Here is a 23,235-nt window from a genome sequence, read left to right as displayed (position 1 = left end):
TGACTTTAATGCCCACTGTAAGTGTGATGAACATCATCTGTTGGTGACGATGAAGAAGCTGACAGCATGCCTGGGAGTCATCCCTGGCTGCAAGTCATCCCTGGTCTGCCCTTTTCCTCATCAACGTGTCCTGGTGCCAAATGTCTGTAATCCAGCTGCTGTGTCCGCCTCCACTGCCAAACCCTGGCCCAGGGCATCCCACTTGCCATCTGAACAACTGCAGCACCTGCTGAAATGGCCGCTGGTTCCACTCTTGGCTTTTATACAGCACATCCAGCAGCACTGCATTGGAGTGACTTTAAAACAATATACAAACAAGATGCTATATTCCTCTTTTAAAATATATCACTGCCCATCCATAGCCCCTAAGATAAAGCCTAAACTCTCTATCAGACTCAACTATGCCATAAATTGCTTTTTTGTCCCTTTCTCATACCCTATCACCTCCCCAGACAGCTCCCAATACACAGCATGGCAGCAGAAATTTCATCTTCTTTGGAAACAGTCTAAACGCCAGCTCTAACTCAGGGACCACAGGCCTTCCCAGTCTCTAATATGTTGTTGATGCCATCCCACCCTTTGCTCACCATCTCCAGGTATGCGGTGTTCTGTTCCCAGAGAGGCCTGACCTGGTCCTGGTGCCACCCCTGGTCCTGGTGCCTCCCCCTGCTCTTCTCATGCCTAGGTCTCCTCCTCCCTCAGATCTCAGTTTCAATGGCACCACCTCGGAGCAGGGATCCCGTCACCCAGGCCACAGCAGCAGCCATGCCCATCCTCTGTGGACTTCCTTCGGCAAACTCATATTGCTCTGTAATTAGACCTCTTTACTGCTCACCTCCCCAGGTAGCCCCCATGGATGCTGGCACCCCGTCTAGAAAGGTCAATGAACAAACGGGCATATTAGAGAGGCTTAGCCAAGAACTGATGTTCTCTACTTAAAGAAAGTCGTTTCTGTAAATGGGATTAATTGGGGTAACACTATAATAATAAATGGTCAAATCAGCCAATTAAATTCTTTTAGGGCAGACTATCAGAAGTTTCTACTCTGATAAAACACAGCAAATCTATTCTCTGCTCATTCCTGAGATTCTGAAACTACCCATAACACAAGGATGTTGTAAAAAAAAAAAAAACTAAGTGAAATAAAAAATAATATTTAAATCTTTAATTTTATGTTTATTTTCTTCTCCAGCCCCACAGAGACAGAAAAATAAATAGACTGACATAGGTCTCCACATACTGTGTTAGTTTTGATACTCTTTGTGGGAGACCACTGAACACAATGCTCCAATGGCAGGCAGAACAAGAGGACGCAGTCCCGGAGGGTGCAATCCTCCGTAAATGACTGAAATGGAGGCTCCAGGAGGACAGTGGCCTTGCCAGTTGGTTGCCACCATCTTGCTAGTACACAGCTGCTGTCGACATGTCCTGAGTTATCTCCTGTGTATGTGTTGAACGACTAAACCTGTAATCAACTCCCTAAACAACACCCTAATTACATAGAAGGTCCCTTTACTGTGAAATATATCTGTGAAGAAACAATACACAGTATATCTCAATAACTTTAGACAATGCTAATTCTTGAACTGTAATCTATTATTGGTAAACACAACCCCACAGCATATGGGTTAAGGCAGTGACGATATTTCTTAAGAATGTCCCAAGACTTATGATGACGGTGAATATTTTCATAACCCCTTTTCTGATCACTATAAAAGAAGCCTGTAAATAAAGGAAATGGTAACCTCTTTTGCTCATGCACCCCACTCAGGGGGTGATAAAAATGAGATGTCTATTCCTTTCCTACCAACAGCAGGGGTTGTAATTTTTAGGCGGAGAACAAAGTTGATAGCTTTGGTCACGCAAGACAGTAGCTGTTAAGGAGGCCAAGCAGGAGAACAAACCAACCCACCAAAAACCCCGAGAGAAGTCTCTTATCTGTTATTGTAAGTGTCAAATCCCTGTACCAACTTTCATGTAAGGAAGAGAAGCTAGAAGTTGTGGGAAACTATTCCTTTGACTAACCAAATGGAAGACTATACAATTAACCAATGGGTCCTGCTGGCATCCAGCTCCATCACTGAAGTAGACTGGTGGCTGTGGCATGGAGACGAGAATGGCAAACACGAATATCAGGAATCTTTCTAAGGATTTTCATTGTCCTTCAAAATCCCACTGTCCTTAAACTTCTGGCTTCATTTCTAGTGAATGTTCTCTGTGGGTTAGAAAAGACTCATATCAAACTCACAGCCTAAAAATGAGGTTTCAGTATGAAGTTTCTTACAATTCAGGGACTGATCAATATAAACAACTTAAGTGACAAAAGTGCAAATATTTTGAGCTCAGTAATACTAAGCCATTTACTATTATTCAGAGGTGTAGGCAACTGGTTACTGATGAATGCTAATAGGACCATAAAACTATGTTTCAAAATATATCTACTCATATTAATATGTTACCATAAAAATCACAAGCATCAAATGGTCTTTAAAATTGTTCTTAAAAAGATAAACACTTTGTAGTTGAGAGAACCACAAAATATCTACGACCAAAAACATACATTTAAGTTTCTATAAAAACTCAAATCCAAAAAAACCCCAAAGATATTTAATTGGTTTATATTCCATTATTCAACAGTCAACTTTAAAAACTAGTCCTCATATCTTCCATTTATGATACACATTGGCCCTCTAAGCCTTCCTCTACTGAAATGGAGGCTCCAGAAGGGCAAAGGCCTTGCCAGTTGGTTGCCACCATCTTGCTAGTACCTAGCCACTGCTGAGATGTCTTATCTCCTGTGCATGTGGTGAACACTGGAGATAACTAACAAAATATTTCACCAAGATCTTATTTTCCCTAAGTATTCCATTTTTCTAACTTATTTGAACAGAGGAAAAGTCCAAATCCCTTCACTATAATAGCAAATGGCAAAGTACTAAGTATTTCTATTTTGTAGTATTTCTGTAATAATTTTATGAGAAATTAGGGCATTCACCATTTATTCCCAGGGCGAAATGGATGCAGCAAACATCTGACCATCATTCTATAGCTAAGTCACTCTTTGGCCCTAAGTACTTAGGAAGATGATTTAACTCTGCTCTTCCGAGCATCAGGATCAGGAACTCTGGCAGAGTGGCGGGCCATCTAGATGGACATAGAATCTTTATCCTCCACAGAGCCAGAGCTGCCACTTTTACCTGAGCCTTTGATTTCCTTCCTTCTTTGGATTCATTGTGGTTTAGGAGGAAGAGAACCCATGGGAAGCACTCAAATGCAAGGTCGCAACCATAGCCTGCCACTTGTCACACCCCACACCCCCGCATCTCCACCCTTAACCCAGAATTCAAACTCACAAATCATTCATTTATATTACAGCTTTAGTACACAAAATGATAGTCTAGTATCTTTCAGCAGGATGATGCAACCCTGTGAAGAACTTATTGCATGGCACTCATAGACCAAATGAACCCTTATTTGTCCTAATTATGTTTTCCTTACAAATTATAAATAGATTTTAAGTCCCACTTTGATATCATAAGAACTCGTTAACACTTTAAACAATGGATAAGGCGGTTTTGAAAACTGGATGCTTAGTCTATATCATCCAAATATAAATCCTAAGGAACCAGAGTTTCTATGTGGAAGAGCATTTTACTTCAGTCCTAAATTATATAACAAAAACTAATTTAAGAACATTGAAGGAGACGTCACAGGAGAAAATGCAAACTATACGAAGAGGCAGAAGCAAAAACAGTACAGGTAAAAGAGTGAGGACTTACCTACTAGAGAAATTAACCAGAGCTAGGTTTTACTTCTATCACATTACTACTACTCATAATAACAATCCTCGGGAAAGTTCTACGATAAATCTGAACACCCCACACTTCCCTTTATGCTAGAGTCACTAGTCTAACAAGAATTTTATTGATTTGTTTCATCATTTGAAACCTCCCAAAAACCTCTCCAGAATTAGAACATCTAGTGCTACTGATAGTGGCAACCACTGTGTTACATAAAATAAACAAATATCTTTAAACTGACGTGAGTAATCTGTGTTAAACTGAAATTTAGAAGTGCTTAGTTTCCTTACAAGCCTCGATAAAACATGTCTTTGATCTTCTGAAACTGAACATAGTTATTATCACTTCTGAAAAACTCAGTAAGACTAGGGTTTAATCAAACAAGGTTGTGATTACAAAAAAGAAAAAAGGAAAAAAAAAAAGAAAAGGAAAATCATTGAGAACCATTTAACTATCAAGACCTTCTGGACAAATTTCATCTTCTGAGCAGTTGTTAGGAACGCCTTATAGTAAGTAGATAAAAACAAAGTCTAGATCCCTTAAAAAAGACTCAGGCCCAGCTTATTTTCCATCACCATAAGAGTACAAGGAATAGGTAATGTCAATTTGATTTAAAGAGCGCTCAGGATTTGAAAAGACTCTCAGAAACTGGAGCTTCTAACCGAACCCCTGAGCACTAGGAAACTTCACAGCCTACAACCATTATTCAAGATCCTTATGACAATCATTCGGGAGCTGCTATGGAAGACTATAAACTCGAAGCACAAGTGGAGAAAAGATTATGAAAATATTGTAAAGAAAGCAAAACATTATTAACCGAGCATTACTGGGAAATCACTTTGCTTCACAGCCAGACTCTCATTACCAGGGAACACTGAGTGGATGCTGCTGCCTCGGGAGTGTATTCTCAGCATTAACAGGGAAGCAAAGAACCTAATAAGAGGCTATGCAGTTACTCACATAAATTAATCAAGAAAAGTAAAGTAGGGATGAAAAGCAGGCTCTGCACACACACACCACGTAGTACTCACGGACTTTAGTGCCCATGTGACATTAAACTACAGTGTTTTAGATATTCAAAAAATAATGTCTATGTTACTATGAAACCTGGACCTCCTACAGAGATCATATTAGTCTCCTTAAGTAGTTTCATCAGCATCATCTATGAGTCAAACTTTATATTTAAATGGCAAAACAGGCTCATCAATAATTAGGCCTTGGAACATATCCACATTAACAGCATAAAATAAATGCTTGTTGTGATACAACTCTACAGGCCTGGATTTATACAACAGAATACCCAATAAAGTCCTGTATGACAGGGGAAGGGAAATGCTTTAACATTAACATAAAACAAAACTTTAACTGATACAATAAAGCTATAAAAACAGAAACAGGTCCTCCTCCTCACAACACATACACACGAGGCAAAACAAAAATAGCATAGAGCTACATAACTTAGAGTTAAAGGGGATTTGCTGTCCATGTAGCCCAACCACCTCACTTCACAGATAAGGAAGCTAGAGCCCAGAAAAGTTGCTCATGATGACCTAGGCTGCATTTGAGGCCCTATGTCTCATTCTGTCCTCACTAGACCTGCCTTCTCTCAAAAAATAAGGCGGGGGTGTTGGGGGAGGAAAAGCCACTTACATTCTTAGCTGACTATGAAAAGATCTAAAAATCTTAGGAATCTTTTTTTCATTTTATCTCCAGGACTGAGAGCTAAACAAACTTTTGTTGCAATAGGTCTCCAGAAAACCCTGAATTTTACAAGTGAACACAGGACTGGAAACCTGTACACAGCCACCATAATGTCACTGCAGAAGCACATAGCAGTTCATTTTCAAATCCTTTTCATATACATTACTCACCAAGAACCACAGCTCAGGAGAGAAATGGGTCTGAACTTTGCATCAGATCAATGGGACTGTGCCAGAATCGGAAGAGCCTCAGACATGAAGCAGAGCAAACTGTAATATTCCAAAGAAAAATAAATTTCCTGCAAGCCCCAGGGAGCTTTCCCCAGAAGGTCTCCGAGTTGCTGAGAAAGAAAAGGCTCTGTGGGTGCTTATGACTTTGAATTCAGTTTTGCCATTCTTATAAAGGTTGTTAGCTATATATATATATATATATATATATATATATATATATATATTTTTTTTTTTTTTTTTAAATTTAAGAAACAGGGTGTCGCTCTGTCACCCGGGCACGCTGCACTGCAGTGGTAGTCATAGCTCACTGCATCCTGGAACTCCCGGGGTCAAGGGATCCTCCCACCTCAGCCTCCCGAAGCGCTGTAATTACAGCCATGAGCCACTGTGCCCACCCTGTCAACTACTTTTAGGTGTAGTTTCCCCAGCAAACCAAAGAGAAAATTTCACCTAGGAACCAAAAGGAGGAAAAGCTTTGGGAAAGGAGCATGCTGGGAAAGGGGCATGCACGCCATTTACTGAGCTGAGGGACCGCAGGAGGCCCTGCCTCCTTCCTGGAGCAGCTGCACCCTAGGGCTGCATGACACATGCTCTCTCTACATAACCCGGGAATGCCAGTCCTCTCTGAGCTGATCATGAGGGTGTGCTGCCAAAGTTGAGTTTTCTGGCTTTTTCCTTTTATATTTAAAATATTTCTAATATGGTATGATTGCTAAGGGTGTCAGCAGGAAAAACAAGAGCTAGACCAAAGATAAAGCAGAGTAAAAGATTAAACAATAAGTCAAGAGACTTTTCTATATTAAATAGAAAGTATGCCAAACAAGTTACTTTAATTCCCAGTGTGACAGAGTTGGACTGGCTCCCTTTGTTGGGCACATCGTAAACAAAAGACAATACTGCTCCCATTTTTCATATACATGATTTATTATTGTACAGAATGGGTCTCAGTATGTTGCCCAGGCTAGTCTTGAACTCCTGGCCTCAAACGATCCTCCCACCTCCACCTCTCACAGTGCTAGGATTACAGGTGTGAGCAACCATGCCAGGCCATAACATTGCTTCTAAACCACAGAATCACACAACCACTTATGACAGTTACCAACACTAGGCCAAACACAGACAATAGACAAAATCAGAATTTTATAAAACTTCAGAGATTACCAAACTTTTGAACATCCAATTCACAGATTAATGATATCACAGATTTAAATGCTTAAGTTTCAAAAGGGAAAGATAAGAAACATCAAGTTCTAGAATACATAAATACATTTTGTTTCAATATAATTCTCTAAAGTGCTATTCAAACAAAACAAATACATTATAAAAGCCCACTATTACTGGTATTAAAATTACCAGTAAAAATAAAAAATTAACAAATTTCTTTCTAGTTAGTGATACAGATTCATCAAATTACTTTGAAACAGCTTTGAAATTGATAATTAAAAAAAAAAAATCCCAAGACACTGTATCACTTCAATAGCCAAATAAAGCAATTAATCTGTCACTGCTGAAACACATATTGACTGATTCATGTTTATCCACAAAATGTAAAAAAAAATTCTGCCTTGCCTTTAAAGATGATTGAAAATGGAAACCAAAATCAGACAGTATGTAAAAGTGCTTGATAAACAATTTAATTATAAGATATTGTAAGCCAGCTAACAGTAGAGTTTACACAAAGATAACAGTGAAACACAAGTAATGCTCTAACGTGGTAGGGTAAGAGTAGGAAGGAGGCTAGGCGCAATTAATTTGGAGTCTAATCCTAGTTCAACCATTAAGTACTAATAACCTCATAACAGAAGTCACTAATGTCCACTGAGCCCCTATTTTCTTATTTAGAAAGCGAAAGAACCTGACTAGAGATATTTCCTAATTCAACGGGTACTACCTTTGAAGACATAGGAACAGACCTATGAGGTGTCAAAACACTATTACATATTTCTTCACAGGTGTGATTAAATGAGAAGACTCATTTTTATCCCTCATTCATCAGATTAGTGAGCTGAAGCCTTGTCATCTATCAGCATCTCACAGCTAATATGAGTAAAAGCTGGAAGCATAAAACCGGTCTTCAAACTCTGAATCCAGTGCGTTTCTCAATTAGGTATAATTGCGTGTCTGTCTACTACGAAAATGTAATGGAGCCAATTTTCCAACGTCCAAATTTGCCGTGGTAGAAAGAAAGGCAGTCTTTCATTCAACACATTAACTGATAGGCATTGTTCTTTCTGGGTGCAAAGAGTAAAGCAGTGAATAAAAGAAAACGCCGCTAGGCGCCGTGCCTCACGCCTGTAATCCCAGCACTGTGGGAGGCCGAGGCGGGCAGATCACGAGGTCAGGAGTACGAGACCAGCCTGGCCAACATGGTAAAACCCCATCTCTACTAAAAATACAAAAATTATCCGGGCTCGGTGGCGGGCGCTTGTAATCCCAACTACTCGGGAGGCTGAGGCAGAAGAATCGCTTGAAACTGGAAGGCGGAGGTTGCAGTGCGCCGAGATCACGCCACTGCACTCCAGCCTGGGCTAAAGAGTGAAACTCCGTCTCAAACAAAACAAAACAAAACACCATGACCTCACTGAGCTCACACTGTGGTTGGGAAAGACCACCAAAGTAAATGTGTAAAATATGGGGTACATCATAGTGTTAAGTGCTATGGAGAAAAATGAACAAGGATAGCAAGCAAGGATTCGGCGATTTGCAATTTACTTCTTTTAAGCCAAACGGATGCCATTTAAAGAACTATAACAATAATGCATTTAAAGTAGTTTTCTTCAGCATTTTCCCAAACAGGGAAGACTTTGGTCTGCTGACTCCAATTTGAGATGGGTTGCTCAAACCTCGGAACTGCCAGCTAGAAGCTGTCTGTCATATTAGCAATCCAAATTCTGTACTAACGATGATACCCCAGCCCCTACTGCTGCCCCGCGCACCCCCCCAACCCCTCCACACACCCCACCGCCAAAGAGCTCAAATGGATTTACGAAACAAATCCAGGAGAAACCAGAAGTTAAAAGAGCACTTCGACTGCTTCTAAGTTAGCACAAATGTCTCCCCAATGCAAAGGTTAAAGTGTAGCGTGTGTGGTGGTTTTGCTGGGACAAAGCGCAAAGAATACACATCATTTTGCTTTTTCTGACCTGTCAATTGTAGTGATATTCTCTACCACTAGCCTATATTTAACCAGCTTACTGGGCAGTTTCTCCAGTTTTTAGCACTCCCCCCCTTCCCTTTTATTAAAACAGCAACCTAGTTTTCAAGAAGGTTGCTAAAAGAAAAAATAGCCTCCTGCAAGATCTGATACACTTGTATAAGCACTGTCTTATTAACCTTTTAATTAACCTGGTTAGTTGAGCTGGCAAATCAGGTTAAGCTTTGCTTTACGAAAGCATTAAAATGCCCTTAGTCGCAAGGCTCTCACGGTCCTCGGGTTGTAACAGCATCCTGAGAATTCGCTACAGTTTACTTCAACGCGTAACTCTTCTTTTAAGCAGTCACCAGAATGGAGCAGAAAAGACACGTTTGGCAAGGAAAAAAATTTCGCCCGCAGGTTCGGACTACCAACCCAAGGAGAACATCCAAAGGGTTTTCTCCGCCCGCACCCCGGGAGGCGCTGTCTGTCCGGCCTCCCAGCGGGCAGGGCGCTCCCCGCCGGGTTGGCGGCGCCGGCCCAGCCCCCGCGCGTGGATTCAGAGGCGAGCGGCTGGCGAACTTCAGCGGGGAACGCGGGCCCGGCCTGGGCGAGGAGGCGACTCTTCCCCGGCGCGGCCTCGCCCAGCTCGCAGGTGCGGGTCCTGGCCGGCCCAGGACGGCGTCTGAGGGCCTCAGGGTCTCCGAGGCCGGGCGCTCGCCGCGGCGGTGGGAACCGGGAGGGACAGGACGGGGGATCGCGGCCCGGGTCCGCAGACAACTCCGAGGGACGCAGGGGTCCCGTGGGGAGCGCGGGCCTGGAAGCCACAGAGGCCGCCCGGGGGACGCGGTCAGCGGGGCCGGGTTCCAGCGCGTGCCGGGAGGGACGCCGCGCCAACGGTGACGCGGGGACCCCGGCGCCAGGGACAGGGGACAGGGTCTGGGGGCCACGCCCGGCCCGGCCGCCCCGCCTCCGGCCCCGGGCAGCACCGCCGCACCCGCCCGCCGTAGCCCCCTCCCCACCTGATATAGGGGCTGGCTGCCGCCAGGATGTTCTTCTGCACCGGGATCTCCTCCCCGTCGAGGACTAGGTGCGCGTCGCAGAAGCGAGACTCCTCGCGGAAAGAGCTGAGCGCTCGCAGCAGACGCGCGGCGTGCTGAGGGTCAGACACGGCACTGCCCTCAGCCATCGCGGCGCCCGCTCCTCTGCCGGCGGGTCCGGCTCCCGACACCGCCCGGCCGGACACCTCGAGCCGCCCGAGTCCCGCGCGCGCGCGCCCGCCCGGCCCGGCTCTGCGCTCTGAGCAGAAGCTGGAGCCCCCGGAACGCGCCTGTGCCATCCGCGGCGCGCTGGCCCGGCGCCTTTAAGAAGCCGCGTCATGAAGTCATTTCTCCGCGACGCCCCCGCACCGTCGCTCCCCGCCGTCTCCCCTCCGCTGCTGGAGGCGGCCAATCAGAAGCCTCCTTCCTCCGCCCTCCTGACCAGCTCCGGCTGGGTGCAGCAGAAGGTGTATACGCATGAGATAGGTCGCTGCCGCGATGGAGGGATGTGCGGGCGGGTTAGGATTCTGTGGTTAAGCCTGTGGCCTCTGGAGCCGCGAGTTTGAATCCTGGTTGCAGCTCTTCCACTTACTAGCTGTGTGGCCATGGGTAAGGTGCCCATCCTCAGTTTCTCCTTCTGCAGAATGAAAGCGAATTCTTAGTGTTGTTCTGGACTCATGAGATGATGTTTGGAAGTAGGGGCGCAGTCGCTGTAGCTTGCTTTATGAGAAAAAAGGAGCTGCCCAGGTGAGAGCGCAAAAACCCGAGAAAACAGACCCGGAAAAGATGGTTTTGGTTGCGGGCTAGGAAGGAGACGTAGCAGATGAAGCTGGGGAAGTCCGAAGGAAGCCTTAAATTTTGCAGGGCCTCCTTGGTGTGGGAAGGAGTTTGGTTTCTACAGGGGTGAAGAACCATGGAAGTACCGTATTTAGCAGGGGGTTTTGTGCAGATAACTCAGCTCCTGCGTGGAGAATAAGGCGGGGATGGATGTGCTAAAGGCACATCAATGCTTAGGTGTTGCAGGACTTGAGAGAAGGGAATGGGCACCTGGATGAAAGGGTGATGGGGGAGGGGTGGACATAGTGGATTGTTTTAAAAGAAATTATGAGGGAGAGGGAGTCAAGGATAAATATTCTGGTTGAGTAACTGCATGTTTTTACCTTTAAGGGAGAGCTAGGAAATGCTGAAGGGGTGGGCAGTAGAGAGGCAGATGTTTAGATTCAGACAGGCTCCCAACCCAGTGAAGATCAATGCTGTGACAGAAAGGATCGCGGGGTCAGCTCAGCGGGCAGGCCAAGCCCCACAGTATCTGGTTTCCCTGGAGGTTGCTCAGGGCACGTGGGAGTGTGGAATGTAGCTACCATTTTGTGCAAACGTTAGATACTCCATAAGCCTCTAAAAAATTAGCAATTTTATGAGGACCCCGGATCAGAATAATTGTGGCCAGCATTCCAGTCAAGACAGGATAGAATTTTCACTGAAGCGGTCCAGTCTTGTCCTTCAACCAACGGAAAGGCTCCAATAAAGTCTTGGGTATTTACCCTGAACCAGCCAAGGCTTTGGAGTCACTGGCAGGAATCCGAGTATCTAACTGTTTTCAGGGCAGAAGAATAGATGCGGAGGGGATGGCTGTGGAAGACACATGCATTTCCACTTCCTTCTGTAAATGCAGCTCAGAGTTCCGGATGCAATGATAAAGATGTCTAGGATTTGCTTCAAAACAAAACAAAGGGATGGGGAAGCAGATGGGAGTGTAGATGAGTTAAAAGTGGCCACAAGTTACTAATTGTTAAAGCCGCGTAATGGGGATGCGGAGATTCGTTGTACTGTCTCTATATTGTTGTGAATGTTTAATGGGGATGTGGAGATTCGTTGTACTGTTTCTATATTTTTGTGGATGTTGACAAATATTTTCTTTTTCTTTTCTTTTCTTTTTTTTTTTTGAGATGGAGTCTCGCTCTATTGCCCAGTCTGGAGTGCAGTGGCGCAATCTCTGCTCACTGTGACCTCCGCCTCCCATGTTCAACTGGGTCTCCTGCCTCAGCCTCCCAAGTAGCTGGGACTACAGGTGTGTGCCACCATGCCTGGCTAATTTTTGTATCTTTAGTAGAGATGGGGTTTTACTGTATTGGCCAGGCTGGTCTCGAACTCCTGACCTTGTGATCCGCCCACCTTGGCCTCCCAAAGTGCTGGAATTACAGGCGTGAGCCACCACACCTGGCCGAAAAATATATTTAAAAAGGTAAGAAACACACAAGACAAGCAGCTCGGACTTCTCCATGATACCTGCCCAGTATCCCTGGGAGCAGCCGACATTCCTTTCTCCAAGCAGTTGCTGTATTTTGAACATTGCTGCAGCAAGAAACTTTTGATAATGGGTTATTTATCCACGTCACCTGCTATACTATGTTTATTGTAGCTCAGCATGATTTCCAGGTGCCAAGCACAGTACTTGGTGCGTAATAGTGCTAACTGAATGTTGGATGGATGGAGAGATTAAAAAAAAAGAAAAACACCTGAATATCAGAGACTTAATAAGTGTTTCTTGGGAGGCCGAGGTGGGCGGATCACGAGGTCAGAAGTTCGAGACCAGCTGGCCAACATGGTAAAACGCCGTCTCTACTAAAAATACAAAAATTAGCCAGGCGTGGTGGCGGGCACCTGTAATTCCCCACTCCTCAGGAGGCTGAGGCAGGAGAATCGCTTGAGCCCGGGAGGCAGAGGTTGCAGTGAGCCGAGATCGCGCCATTGCACTCCAGCCTGGGTGACAGAGCAAGACTGTCTCAAAAAAATAAAACATAAAATAAATGTTTTCTGAACTGTATTCTCTGTCTGTTCTTAGTTAATTTGTGTTTGCCATTTTTAAGGTCAAAAACCAGCGAGAGTTCTCTACACAATGTAGATATTTGATAAGTACTTATTAATTGCTTGGTGTGCTAGTCTATTCTTTAAATATCAGAGGTTCCAAAACAAAGAGCTTCAATAATAGGATCACAGTCAGGTAACCAATTATCCGAGTAGGAAGGCTGCCTTAGTTGAAGTAACTGGAGGTGAATGGGGATTTATCAGGCAGGCTTTTCCAGGTAAAGGTGAACCTTCCCTGTTGTTTTGATAGAAGGAGGAAATGGAATGACCATCAAGAAAAAGGTAGTTGCTGGCTTGAGAGGATCATCTGTGCAACAGGCAGCTAAGCAGAATAAGACCTTATATATACTTTTAATACCACCCCCACTGTTCCTAGTATTCCCCACCACTCCATCGGCCTGGTGAACTCTTATTCATCCTTCAAAACCCAGCTTAAACATTGCCTTCAGGAAATCTTCAGCTGGCTTCCCAGGACAGAGTGGGTCAGCCCTCTGCATGCTCCTGCTGCTGTGCTGTGCTCACCATACTGTGGACTGTAATTTACTGGTTTGTAAGTCATTTCCATTGCTGGGTTGTGAGCTCCTCCAAGGCAGGAGCTTTGCCTTATCTACCTATGTTCCCAGGACTTACACTTTGCCTGATGTGTAGCAGGAACGTATCAGGTAAATTAGCAAAGCAAACTGTGGGATGTAGGATGTCAGACAACAGGAGTAGGTGGGCTTATGGGAGCTGAAGAGCACACGCTCCTCAGCTCTAATTGATTGCTCTGTGCGATAGGGGCCCAGTGGTGGTGGATCTAACAACTTTTTAAGAGATTCTGAAAATTCAGTCTTACATGTTGAATATTCTGGATTTTCAACATTAGCAACTAATTCCATTTGGGGGAAAAATGTAGCATGGGTCTACAGACAAGATCTGGCTATAATTCATGTTCAGAGGTAATCAGGAAACGATTAGTTTACTGAAAATGTAGTTGACAATCAAATGGATGCTAGGTTGCCAATAAAACGTGTACGGTGGAATTCACGTGCCCCAGAAAGCTCCTCCTGGTGCTGTGGGCAAGGAAGAGGGCCCAAGTGTGGGAAGAAGGATTCAGGAGGCAGAGCCAACTCTCCCAGTGCTGCCGGAGCCACTCTTGCTTGAGCTGAAGTACTGTGGACTGTTGTGCAGCCTTTCTTGATATTGCTCAAACTGAGCCACCCTTGATATTGTGCCTATCAGAATGAGGGATTAAACGTTATTGTTTCCTTATATTCCATAGGCATCAGATATCAACTGTCATTGTGAAACATATTACAGTGTAAGAGATTTGATATTGTCCTAACAATTTTAGTCTCTGGTGGCTTTACTGAGCTCTTCTGGTTTAGTCATTCAACAACTGTTCTTAAAGCACCTGCTGTATGATACCTGCTACAGATACAGTGATGGTGAAAGCATAGTTGTCTCAGTGTTACAGAAGCTTTTACTCTGTATTTTCCACGATTTCTATTTTCTGTACTGATCATGCATAATTTTTTACAATCACTAAAAAAAACAAGAAAGCAATTTCTTTTTGCAAAAAGGAAAAAAAAAGCTTTCTTTTGCTTTGAAAAATGAGCCCTCAAGAGAGGAATCCACTTGGGGGTTTGGGCTTTTATTTCCGGAAAACTACCTATAGAGTCCAGTAAGAGAAATAATGCAAAGAAAATATTAACAGTTTGAAAATTCTTTAGCAAATATCAAGTCCAACGGATTCATCTTATTGAAGAGAAAACCAAAGTACAGATGAGCAAATGACTCAGTCAAGGTTATAGGTGTGACCCAGTCAGGGCAGAACAGACTGAGGTCTAGATCTTCTGCTTTCCAGCCCTGTAAGCTTTTCCATTACACCAAGTCGACTTGTCGTAAACATTCATTTGTTTGAGAGTCTCTTCTGATTCATTTTAAGGTAGTCTTCAGATATTTTATTGGGTAAATCTTTCATTTGTCCAAATCTATATATAGCTCTTTTCTTTCCAAAAAAAGTCTAGGCTCTTCCAAATTGCCGAGTCAGAGAACATCTCAGTATTTATAACGCTTCAGAGTTGGTTCTATATATTTATACAGTACTCAGAGAAGTGTCTCAGAAACCAGTGAACTAATTAAATTGTAATGAAATTCCATGAAGGTAGTAACTGTTCCTATCCAAATTCATTGTGTACCCTACCCCAGCACCCAGTACAGTGCCTGACACACAGTAGGTGCCCAATAAATATTTACTGAAGGAATAAATTCTAATAGAATTGAGATTTGTCTGTTTACAAGGGATTACTTCACATCTTATTTTTCATATTTCCCCAATGAACTCAAAACAGAAATATTCATCAGCCTGCTTGACATTGCCATTTGAATAATAGAAACCTAGAATTTAACACCTCAGAAAGTAAGCTTCTACTTAAAAAAAAAAATTCGCTGGATGTGGTGACACCCACCTTTAGTCCCAGCTACTCGGGAGGTTGAGGTGGGAGGATTACTTGAGCCCAAGAGGTTGAAGCTGCAGGGAGCCATGATCATGCCACTGCACTCCAGCCTGGGAGACAGAGTGAGGCCCTGTTTTAAAAAAAAAAGTCCTGATTTTACCCCTAAACCTAATCATTTTCCAAGTAAATGGCAGCACCATTCATTTACCTACGGACAGAAACTTAGGGTCATTCTTGACCTCTGTCTCTCATACCCTTCATCCAATTCTCTAGTGAGTCCTGCAGCTCTTCCTGCAGACTACTTTTTTTTCTTTTTCTTTTCTTTTTCTTTTTTTTTTTGAGACAGAGTCTTGCTCTGTCACCCAGGCTGGAGTGTAGTGGCTAACTGCAACCTCCACCTCTGAGATTCAAGTGATTCTCCTTCCTCAGGCTCCCGAGTAGCTGGGATTACAGGCGCCCACCACCACACCCAGCTAATTTTTGTATTTTTAGTAGAGACGATGTTTTGCCGTGTTGGTCAGGCTGGTCTCGAACTCCTGACCTCAGGTGATCCACTCACCTCGGCCTCCCAAAGTGCTGGGATTACAGGTTTGAGCCACCATGCCCGGCCCTGCAGACTAACTTCTGAATCCAGCCACTTCTCCCCACCTCCACCAAGACCACGCTGATCCAGGTACCATTCAGCTCGCCTGCAACAGCCTCCTAACTGCTCTCCCTGCTTTCTCTCTTGCCCCCTTATGAATTGTTTCTCCTCCAAAGGTAATCAGATCAAGTCACTTCTCAGTTCAAAGCTCTCCCATGGCTTTCCTTCAAACTTAGGGAAAAAACCCGAAGCCCTTACTGTGGTCTAAAAAGCCCTGTGTGATCTGGCTTCCTCCATGGCCTCATTTCCTGCCATTCTCCCCTCCTCAGTGTGCACCAACCAAACTGGCCTTCTTGCTCTTTCTTGAACAAACCTAGTGTATTCCCACCTCAGGGCTTTTGCACTGGCTAATTGCTCAGCCTGGAACTCTGTTTCCTCATATTCTCATAGCTTGCTCTTTCATACTTAAATCAGATCTGCAATGTCAGCTCCTCAGAAAGGCCTTGGCGCACACTCCTGAATAAATGCTTCCCCTTAACTGGCTTCATCTTTCTTCACTGCATGTAATCACTACCTAAAATTATATATGTTTATTAGTGTATTCTGTGCCTCTTCTGATTATAAGGTTTCATGAGGCCTGGTAAGGATTCTTATTTTATCACTGTATTCCTAGCCTCTAAAGCAATGCCTGGCATATAGTATGTGCTCAATAAATGTTTACTTATTGAATGAATGAATGAATATTTTCCTGGACCTTTTCATCTCTTGCTGCCTAACCCACTTGGAGGAAGATGAATTATCAAAAGTGATTCAAAGGGCCTGAAATAAAAGTTCTAAACCTTAGAAGGTCACAATATAGCAGCTCTGGGCATAGGTTGCCCCAATAACTTCTTTCAAGCTAGGTCCAGTGCAAGAACCTTATTCTCCCCTGTGAAGGTACACCACTTTGCATTTTTCACCCTTTAAATTTAGTTTGTGTATTGTATGTTTTTATACACCTGAAAGCATATAAAAGGTGCTTGTCTTCTCCCTAGAATTCTAGCCAGGGTACTACTGGGTGTACGATGAGCTGGATTATTCCGCAGAATTTACATCACGTAAGTAATTCTCCTGTGCCTTACATCTGTTTAAATATCTGTGAAGTCATTTAAATTCATTTAACTCGAGGGATTTCCTAACAACCTCCCTCTTGGTCTGTTCTCTCAGACTTAGAAGTTGCTTCTTCAATTTCTCCCTCTGTAAAATTGGGGCAATCGTCGCAGTTCTCACAGAGCGGTTATGAGGATTAAATGAGATGGCAGTGATGAAGTGCTGACGAGAAGATCCGGCCCGTAGCAGGTGTTCAGTGAATGCTAAGAGCTGTTACATATATCGTTACTATCACCACCATCATGCTTGTTTTAAATGGCGTCCTTGCCCAGCTCATAAATGATTAGCTTCTAGTTGACTTTCAAGTCAATTAGTCTCTTCACCTCCCAGTCAGGGCCCACCAGCAATACCTTCTCCAGGTCTGGTTGACAGTCTCACTGCTTGTTTTTCTCTAACATTAATGCTAGGATTTTGGTGAATTTCATCTATTTTCTAACTCCACCTGATATCTTCGTTTTCTACTCCAGGGCTTTAAACATCCCATTCTACTCCTTTTATTGCATGTTCCTTGCCTTTATTTTTTTTTAATGTTTAAATCCATCCTTATGTTTTCTGAAACATGTCAGACCTCTTCTTTAACCAGTAAGTTTTGAAACTAATTAATACTTTAATACATTTAGCTTTTAAACATGTCTTTATTGAGGTATAACACACAGTAAAGTGCACTAATCTTAAGTGTACGGCTGAATGTATGTTTCCATGTGAAATGGAAACATTTCACACGTGTGAAATCCCCAGCCACATCAAAATATAGAACATTTCCAGCAACCCAGAGGCGCCCTAAGGCCTGTTCCCAATCCGTACTACCCAAAAGAAACTGGCCGGGCACAGTGGCTCACGTCTGTAATCCCAGCACTTTGGGAGGCCGAGGCAGGCGGACCACAAGGTCAGGAGTTCAAGACCAGCCTGGCCAACATGGTGAAACCCTGTCTCTACTAAAAATACAAAAAAAAAAAAAAAAAAAAAAAAAAATCAGCCAGGCTGGTGGAGGGTGCCTGTAATCCCAGCTACTCGGGAGGCTGAGGCAGGAGAATCACTTGAACCCGGGAGGCAGAGGTTGCAGTGAGCTGAGATCGCACCACTGCACTCCAGCCTGGGCAACAAGAGTGAAACTCTGTCTCAAAAGAAAAAAAAAAAAGAAAGAAAAGAAACCACTGTTATGGCTTCTATCACTATTGATTTGTTTTTCCTGTTTTTGAACTTTTACATTTGGTTTCTTTTACTCAATATGATGTCTTCAAAATTCTTTCGTTTTGTTGCTTGTAGCAATAGTTGGTTCTTTATTGCTGTGAGTATACCATTGTGTGACTACTCCACAATATATTTATCCATTTTCCTATTGATGGATAGATAATTATTTCCACTTCAGGGCTATTCTAATAAAGCTGTTATGAACATTTAAAAAATATATGGTTGGCACTTTGGAAGGCCGAGGTGGGCAGCTCACTTGAGGCCAGGAGTTTGAGACCAGCCTGGCCAACATGGCGTCTCTCCTAAAAATACAAAAATTAGCCATATATGGTGGCACGCAGCTGTAATCCCAGCTACTCGGAAGGCTGAGGCAGGAAAATCCCTTGAACCCGGGAGGCAGAGGTTGCAATGAGTCGAGATCGTACCACTGCACTCCAGCCTTGGCAAGAGAGCAAGACTCCATCTCAAATAAATAAATAAATAAATCTGCAATAAATAAATAAAATAAAAATATATGGTTGGACATTTGCAATTTTTTCCACAGGAGGATATGGCCAACAGTTCAGCTGCTGGGTTGTAGGGTAGGCACATATGTTCATCTTGAGTAGGTGCTGCCAGTTTTCCAAAGTGGTTGTACCAAATTATATTCCCACAGTAATGTCTGAGAGTTCCAGTAGCTTCACATGCTCCAGTAATTGGTGATATCAGTCTTTCAATTATGCCTGTCCTGGTGGGTGTGTAGGTGTCCTGGTGGGCATCTTACTTTAATTCGTATTTCTCTAATGAATAATGGTGTTGAGCACCTTTCTGTGTGCATTTTGACCACTTGGTGGTTTTTTGGGTTTAGGTGTTTACTGAAGTTTTCTCTCATTTTTAACTGTTGGATTTTTTTTTTTTTTTTGAGATGGAGTTTCACTCGTTTTCTACGCTAGAGTGCAATGGTGCAATTTCAGCTCGCCACAACCTTGGCTCACTGCAACCTCCACCTCCGGGATTCAAGCGATTCTCCTGCCTCAGCCTCCCGAGTAGCTGGGATTACAGGCATGCACCACCACGCCCCGCTAATTTTGTATTTTGGTAAAGATGGGGTTTCGCCACGTTGGTCAGGCTGGTCTCGAACTCCCAACCTCAGGTGATCTGCCTGCCTCAGCCTCCCAAAGGCCTGGGATTACAGGCGTGAGCCACTGCACCCACCCGACAGTTGGATTTTTAAATTAATATTTAGGTGTTCTTTATTTTAAATATATAATAATATATAAATAAAGACAGATTTCTTCTCCCAGTCTGTGGCTTGCCTTTCTGCCCTGTAAATGGTATCTTTGATGAACAGATATTCTTAGTTTTCATGAAGTTCAATGTATCAATATTTTCTTTTATGGCTGGTGCTTTTCATAATCTGTTTAAGAAATCTCTGCAATCATGAGATTCTCCTGTGCTTTCTTCTAGAAGCTTTTTTTGTTTTCCTTTTCACAATTAGGTCTATGATCCACCTCAAATACTGCATTTTCTTGAATCCAACTCAAAATTTATCTCTTTTCAGAGACTCATAGACTTAAATGTAAATTCACTCATGCTTTTAATCACTCATTCATTAAAAAAAAAAATTTAAGCACCTACCATATGCCAGGCACTTAGGGGAAACCAAAAGCAATTAGAATCAACATTTAATTTAAGAAACATATTGGCTAGCAGGGGAGGGAGTGAGACTTGCCCATGAACAGTATCTAAAAAGTAGTCATTTAGTGGGAAAATCTGATGTGCCCTGATCATTCAAACACGTTGCGTGGAGTCACCTCCTTTATGAACATAGGCAGGAGGAATCCATTCCCTAAACGCCAGTGATCATGTCTTTAACACCCTTAACTAGTACCCCTTTACTCCGGTAAAAGTCCAGGTCTTTGTGCCTGGCGCTGGAAGTGTCCACCATCTGGCCCCTCCCTCCGTCCTCAACCTCATTTTCTGAATGCTCATTTTCCTTCATCCAAACCCTCCACACAGTCCCACCTGAATTCCTGAACAGAGTCAGCTGATTCATCCTGCCAGCTCTTTGTGTCTGCTTTTCCCTCCTGCCTGAACTTCTCTCCTATGACTTTGATGCCTGAAAAACCTCTTGCCTTTACTGCATTACCTCTTTGAAGCCTCTTCCAGCTTGCTTGTGCATTGAAATCTACCTCAGGAGGCAGATTGCAAGGTGCAAATCCAGCTTCTATCACTTTCCAGCTTTGCAACCCTGGGCATGTTACTTAAGCTGCCCAAGCCTCAGGTTCCTCATTGGGAATAATTCCAATTCCTGCTCTATATGGTTTTTCACAGAATGAACAAGTGTGGCCAGGTGCGGTGGCTCACGCCTGTAGTCCCTGCACTTTGGGAGGCTGAGGCAGGCAGATCACCTGAGGTCAGGAGTTTGAGACCAGCCTGGCCAATGTGGTGAAACCCCGTCTCTACTAAAAATACACAAATTAGCTGGGCATGGTGGCAGGCGCCTGTAATCCCAGCTACTCAGGAGGCTGAGGCAGAAGAATCGCTTAGAACCCAGGAGGCAGAAGTTGCAGTGAGCCAAGACTGTGCCACTGCACTCCAGCCTGGACGACAGAGCGAGATGCTGTCAAAAAAAAAAAAAAAAAATGAACAAGTTTATCCAGATACAATTGGGTAGTGCAGTCTCTGGCACATAGTAAATTCTCAGTAAGTGTTAGTCTAAAAACACATAGTCACACCCATCACACTAATGACATTTATTTGTTAACATTTTGGTCCTTACACCAGACTGGGAGTTTCTTTTTTTTTTTTTTTTTTTTTTTTAACATTTAGTTATTGTTTGTTTGTTTTTTAAATTCAAGATAGGATCTCACTATTTTGCCCAGGCTGGACTCCTGGGCTCAAACAATCCTCCCACCTCAGCCTGGGAGTTTCTTGAAACCAGAGCTCTTTTTCTTAATTCTTCTGTAATGTCACTTCCCCTAGTGCCACTTTGTGAAGTTCTTATTCAGTGCAATTCCCTTTGCAGGGAGCTTTATGTTTATTACCCCCAATGAATCCTTGCAACTATGTACAAGACAAGAATTAGGGTCTCCATGTTACGGTTTAAAAGATGGAGGCTTGCTGGCTACAGTGGTTCACACCTGTAATCTCAGCACTTTGGGAGGCTGAGGCGGGCAGATCACCTGAGGTCAGGAGTTCGAGACCAGCCTGGCTAACATGGTGAAACCCCATCTCTACTAAAATACAAAAATTAGCTAGATGTGGTGGCGCATGCCTGTAATCCCAGCTACTTGGGAGGCTGAGGCAGAAATGCTTGAACCCAGGAGGCAGAGGTTGCAGTGAGCCGAGATCACACCACTGCACTGCAGCCTGAGTGACAGAGTGAGATTCTGTCTCAAAAACAAAAAGATGGATGCTCAGAGAGGTGAACCCCTGTCCTATGCTAATGTCCTTAACTAATTCATGGTATAGCCAGGGTTTTGAATCTTTGCTTCATTGCAAAGTGTTTAAGCCATTCATCATATATCGCTGCCTCTCTGTGCATCCCCAGCACCTACACAGTGAACTCAGGAAATATTTGATGAATGGAATTGAATTCGATAAGCCCAGAGCCCACCCAGTGTTTCAAAATGTATCACGGGTTCATTTGAGCTGCTAAAGGTCTCATTGTGACCCTCAAAGCCTAATCAATCCAAGACTGAGAACCTCTGGCAAAGCAGATAGCATCCAGTGCAGCTGACTGTGTTTTCCACTTTTCCCTCTTGGGAAACAGCGGTTTCAACATCATTAATTTGTACTTTGCGACTTCAAGGTGTGCTCTTTAATTGACACAATGCTGCCTTTCCAGAGGAACAGGTTGTCACTTTTCACAAAATTTGTCCTATTTAATGGAACTTTGTCTGGTGTCTAATTACCTACTGTTTCTTCTCTTGCTTTATGACAGTTCTAAGCTTTTAAAATTGTGTGCCAAGAGTCTTGAGAAGACCCTTTTCACTTCTGGAAGCTTGGCCTCTCTAGCTCAAGTGTAAATGTCTTGAGAGCAGGGACCACATTGTAACCATCTGACTCAGGCAGGGATGCAATAAGTCTTTGCCACATTCATTTTCTGTGTACTTGTTTCATGCTGGACACTGGGCTGGGTCTTGGGAAGGAGAAAGGAGGAATCAGATTGAGATCTTGTCTTCTAACAGCCTCCAATCCAACAGGACATAAGACTGAAACACAAAAGTCTGACTTGCAAAAAATGGTGTGTGTGGTGGGGAGTGTGGCTGAGAGCTACGCTAGGCTACAACCATTCTCAAAAGCATCACTTGTACTTAAAGATTGGTGGGAAATTCTTTGATATGAAAACAAGCGTGGGTCTAATATGGACTACACTGCACCTCTGCATGCATTTTAAGGTAAAACACAGATTTGAAGATGCTATATTAGATAGACTCTTCCCTCCATTTCCCTTGTAGGTGACTTCCCTTAGGAGTATTTTGGCGGGTGATATTAACAGACATTGCCATTGGTATCAGATAGAATTAGATTTTCAGTTCAAAGTCCGCACTGTCACTTCCCAGCTGTATTGTGTGACTTTGTGCAAGTGGCCTGGGTTCTCTGAACCTCAGTTTATTCATGATTTTTGTGAGAATAAGTTTTTTTTAAATTTTAATTTTAGAGATGGGGTCTTACTGTGTTGCCCAGACTGATCTTGAACTCCCGTCCTCAAGCAATTCTCCCACCTAAGCCTCCCAAAATGCTGGGATTACAGAGGCATGCCACTGTGCCCTGCCAGGATAAGTGTCTCATATAAAGCTTTGGTCACACACATGGTAGCTTTCATACTTACTGTGAGGAAATGAATGTTTACAGAGTGGATGGATGGATGGATGGATGGATGGATGGATGGATGGATGGATGGAGTTGGGAACAAGACAGTCTGTTGCCACATAACAAAAAAAGGCATATATTCCCTTTATCATTAATTCTTTGTGATTCTATAGTATTTTGTACCCTCAAAGTACTTTTATATTTACACAAAAAATAAAGAAATTAGAAGTATCCATATTTCACCTATGAGAATAATAGAGGCCTCAAGAAATGCCCACAATCTTATAAAAATTGAGATTAGTCCACTT

General features: G+C 43.4%; 1 protein-coding gene and 1 long non-coding RNA gene across 3 annotated transcripts in view; one reads left to right on the top strand and one right to left on the bottom strand.

The window, feature by feature from the left end:
* Positions 1 to 10,292, bottom strand: part of GAN (gigaxonin) — a 64,756-nt gene extending 54,464 nt beyond the window's left edge. The window contains exon 1 of one of the 2 annotated variants that reach the window (XM_055299684.2): positions 9,887 to 10,292. In XM_055299684.2, coding sequence (XP_055155659.1) covers positions 9,887 to 10,203 — 317 coding nt within the window. In that variant the 5' untranslated portion in view covers positions 10,204 to 10,292. The remainder of the gene's footprint in view (positions 1 to 9,886) is intronic. The other variant, XM_055299685.2, reaches the window with a different exon arrangement.
* Positions 10,166 to 19,412, top strand: LOC134731758 (uncharacterized). The gene is made up of 2 exons (XR_010114346.1): positions 10,166 to 10,513; positions 19,035 to 19,412. It is a non-coding gene; the product is annotated as an uncharacterized lncRNA (long non-coding RNA).
* Positions 19,413 to 23,235: the final 3,823 nt, after the last annotated feature.

The sequence above is a fragment of the Symphalangus syndactylus genome, chromosome 11 (assembly GCF_028878055.3).
Source record: "Symphalangus syndactylus isolate Jambi chromosome 11, NHGRI_mSymSyn1-v2.1_pri, whole genome shotgun sequence".
Lineage (NCBI taxonomy): Eukaryota > Metazoa > Chordata > Mammalia > Primates > Hylobatidae > Symphalangus > Symphalangus syndactylus.
The sequence above is the reverse complement of the archived record's forward strand: the minus strand, read 5'-3'. Positions and strand labels throughout refer to the sequence as shown.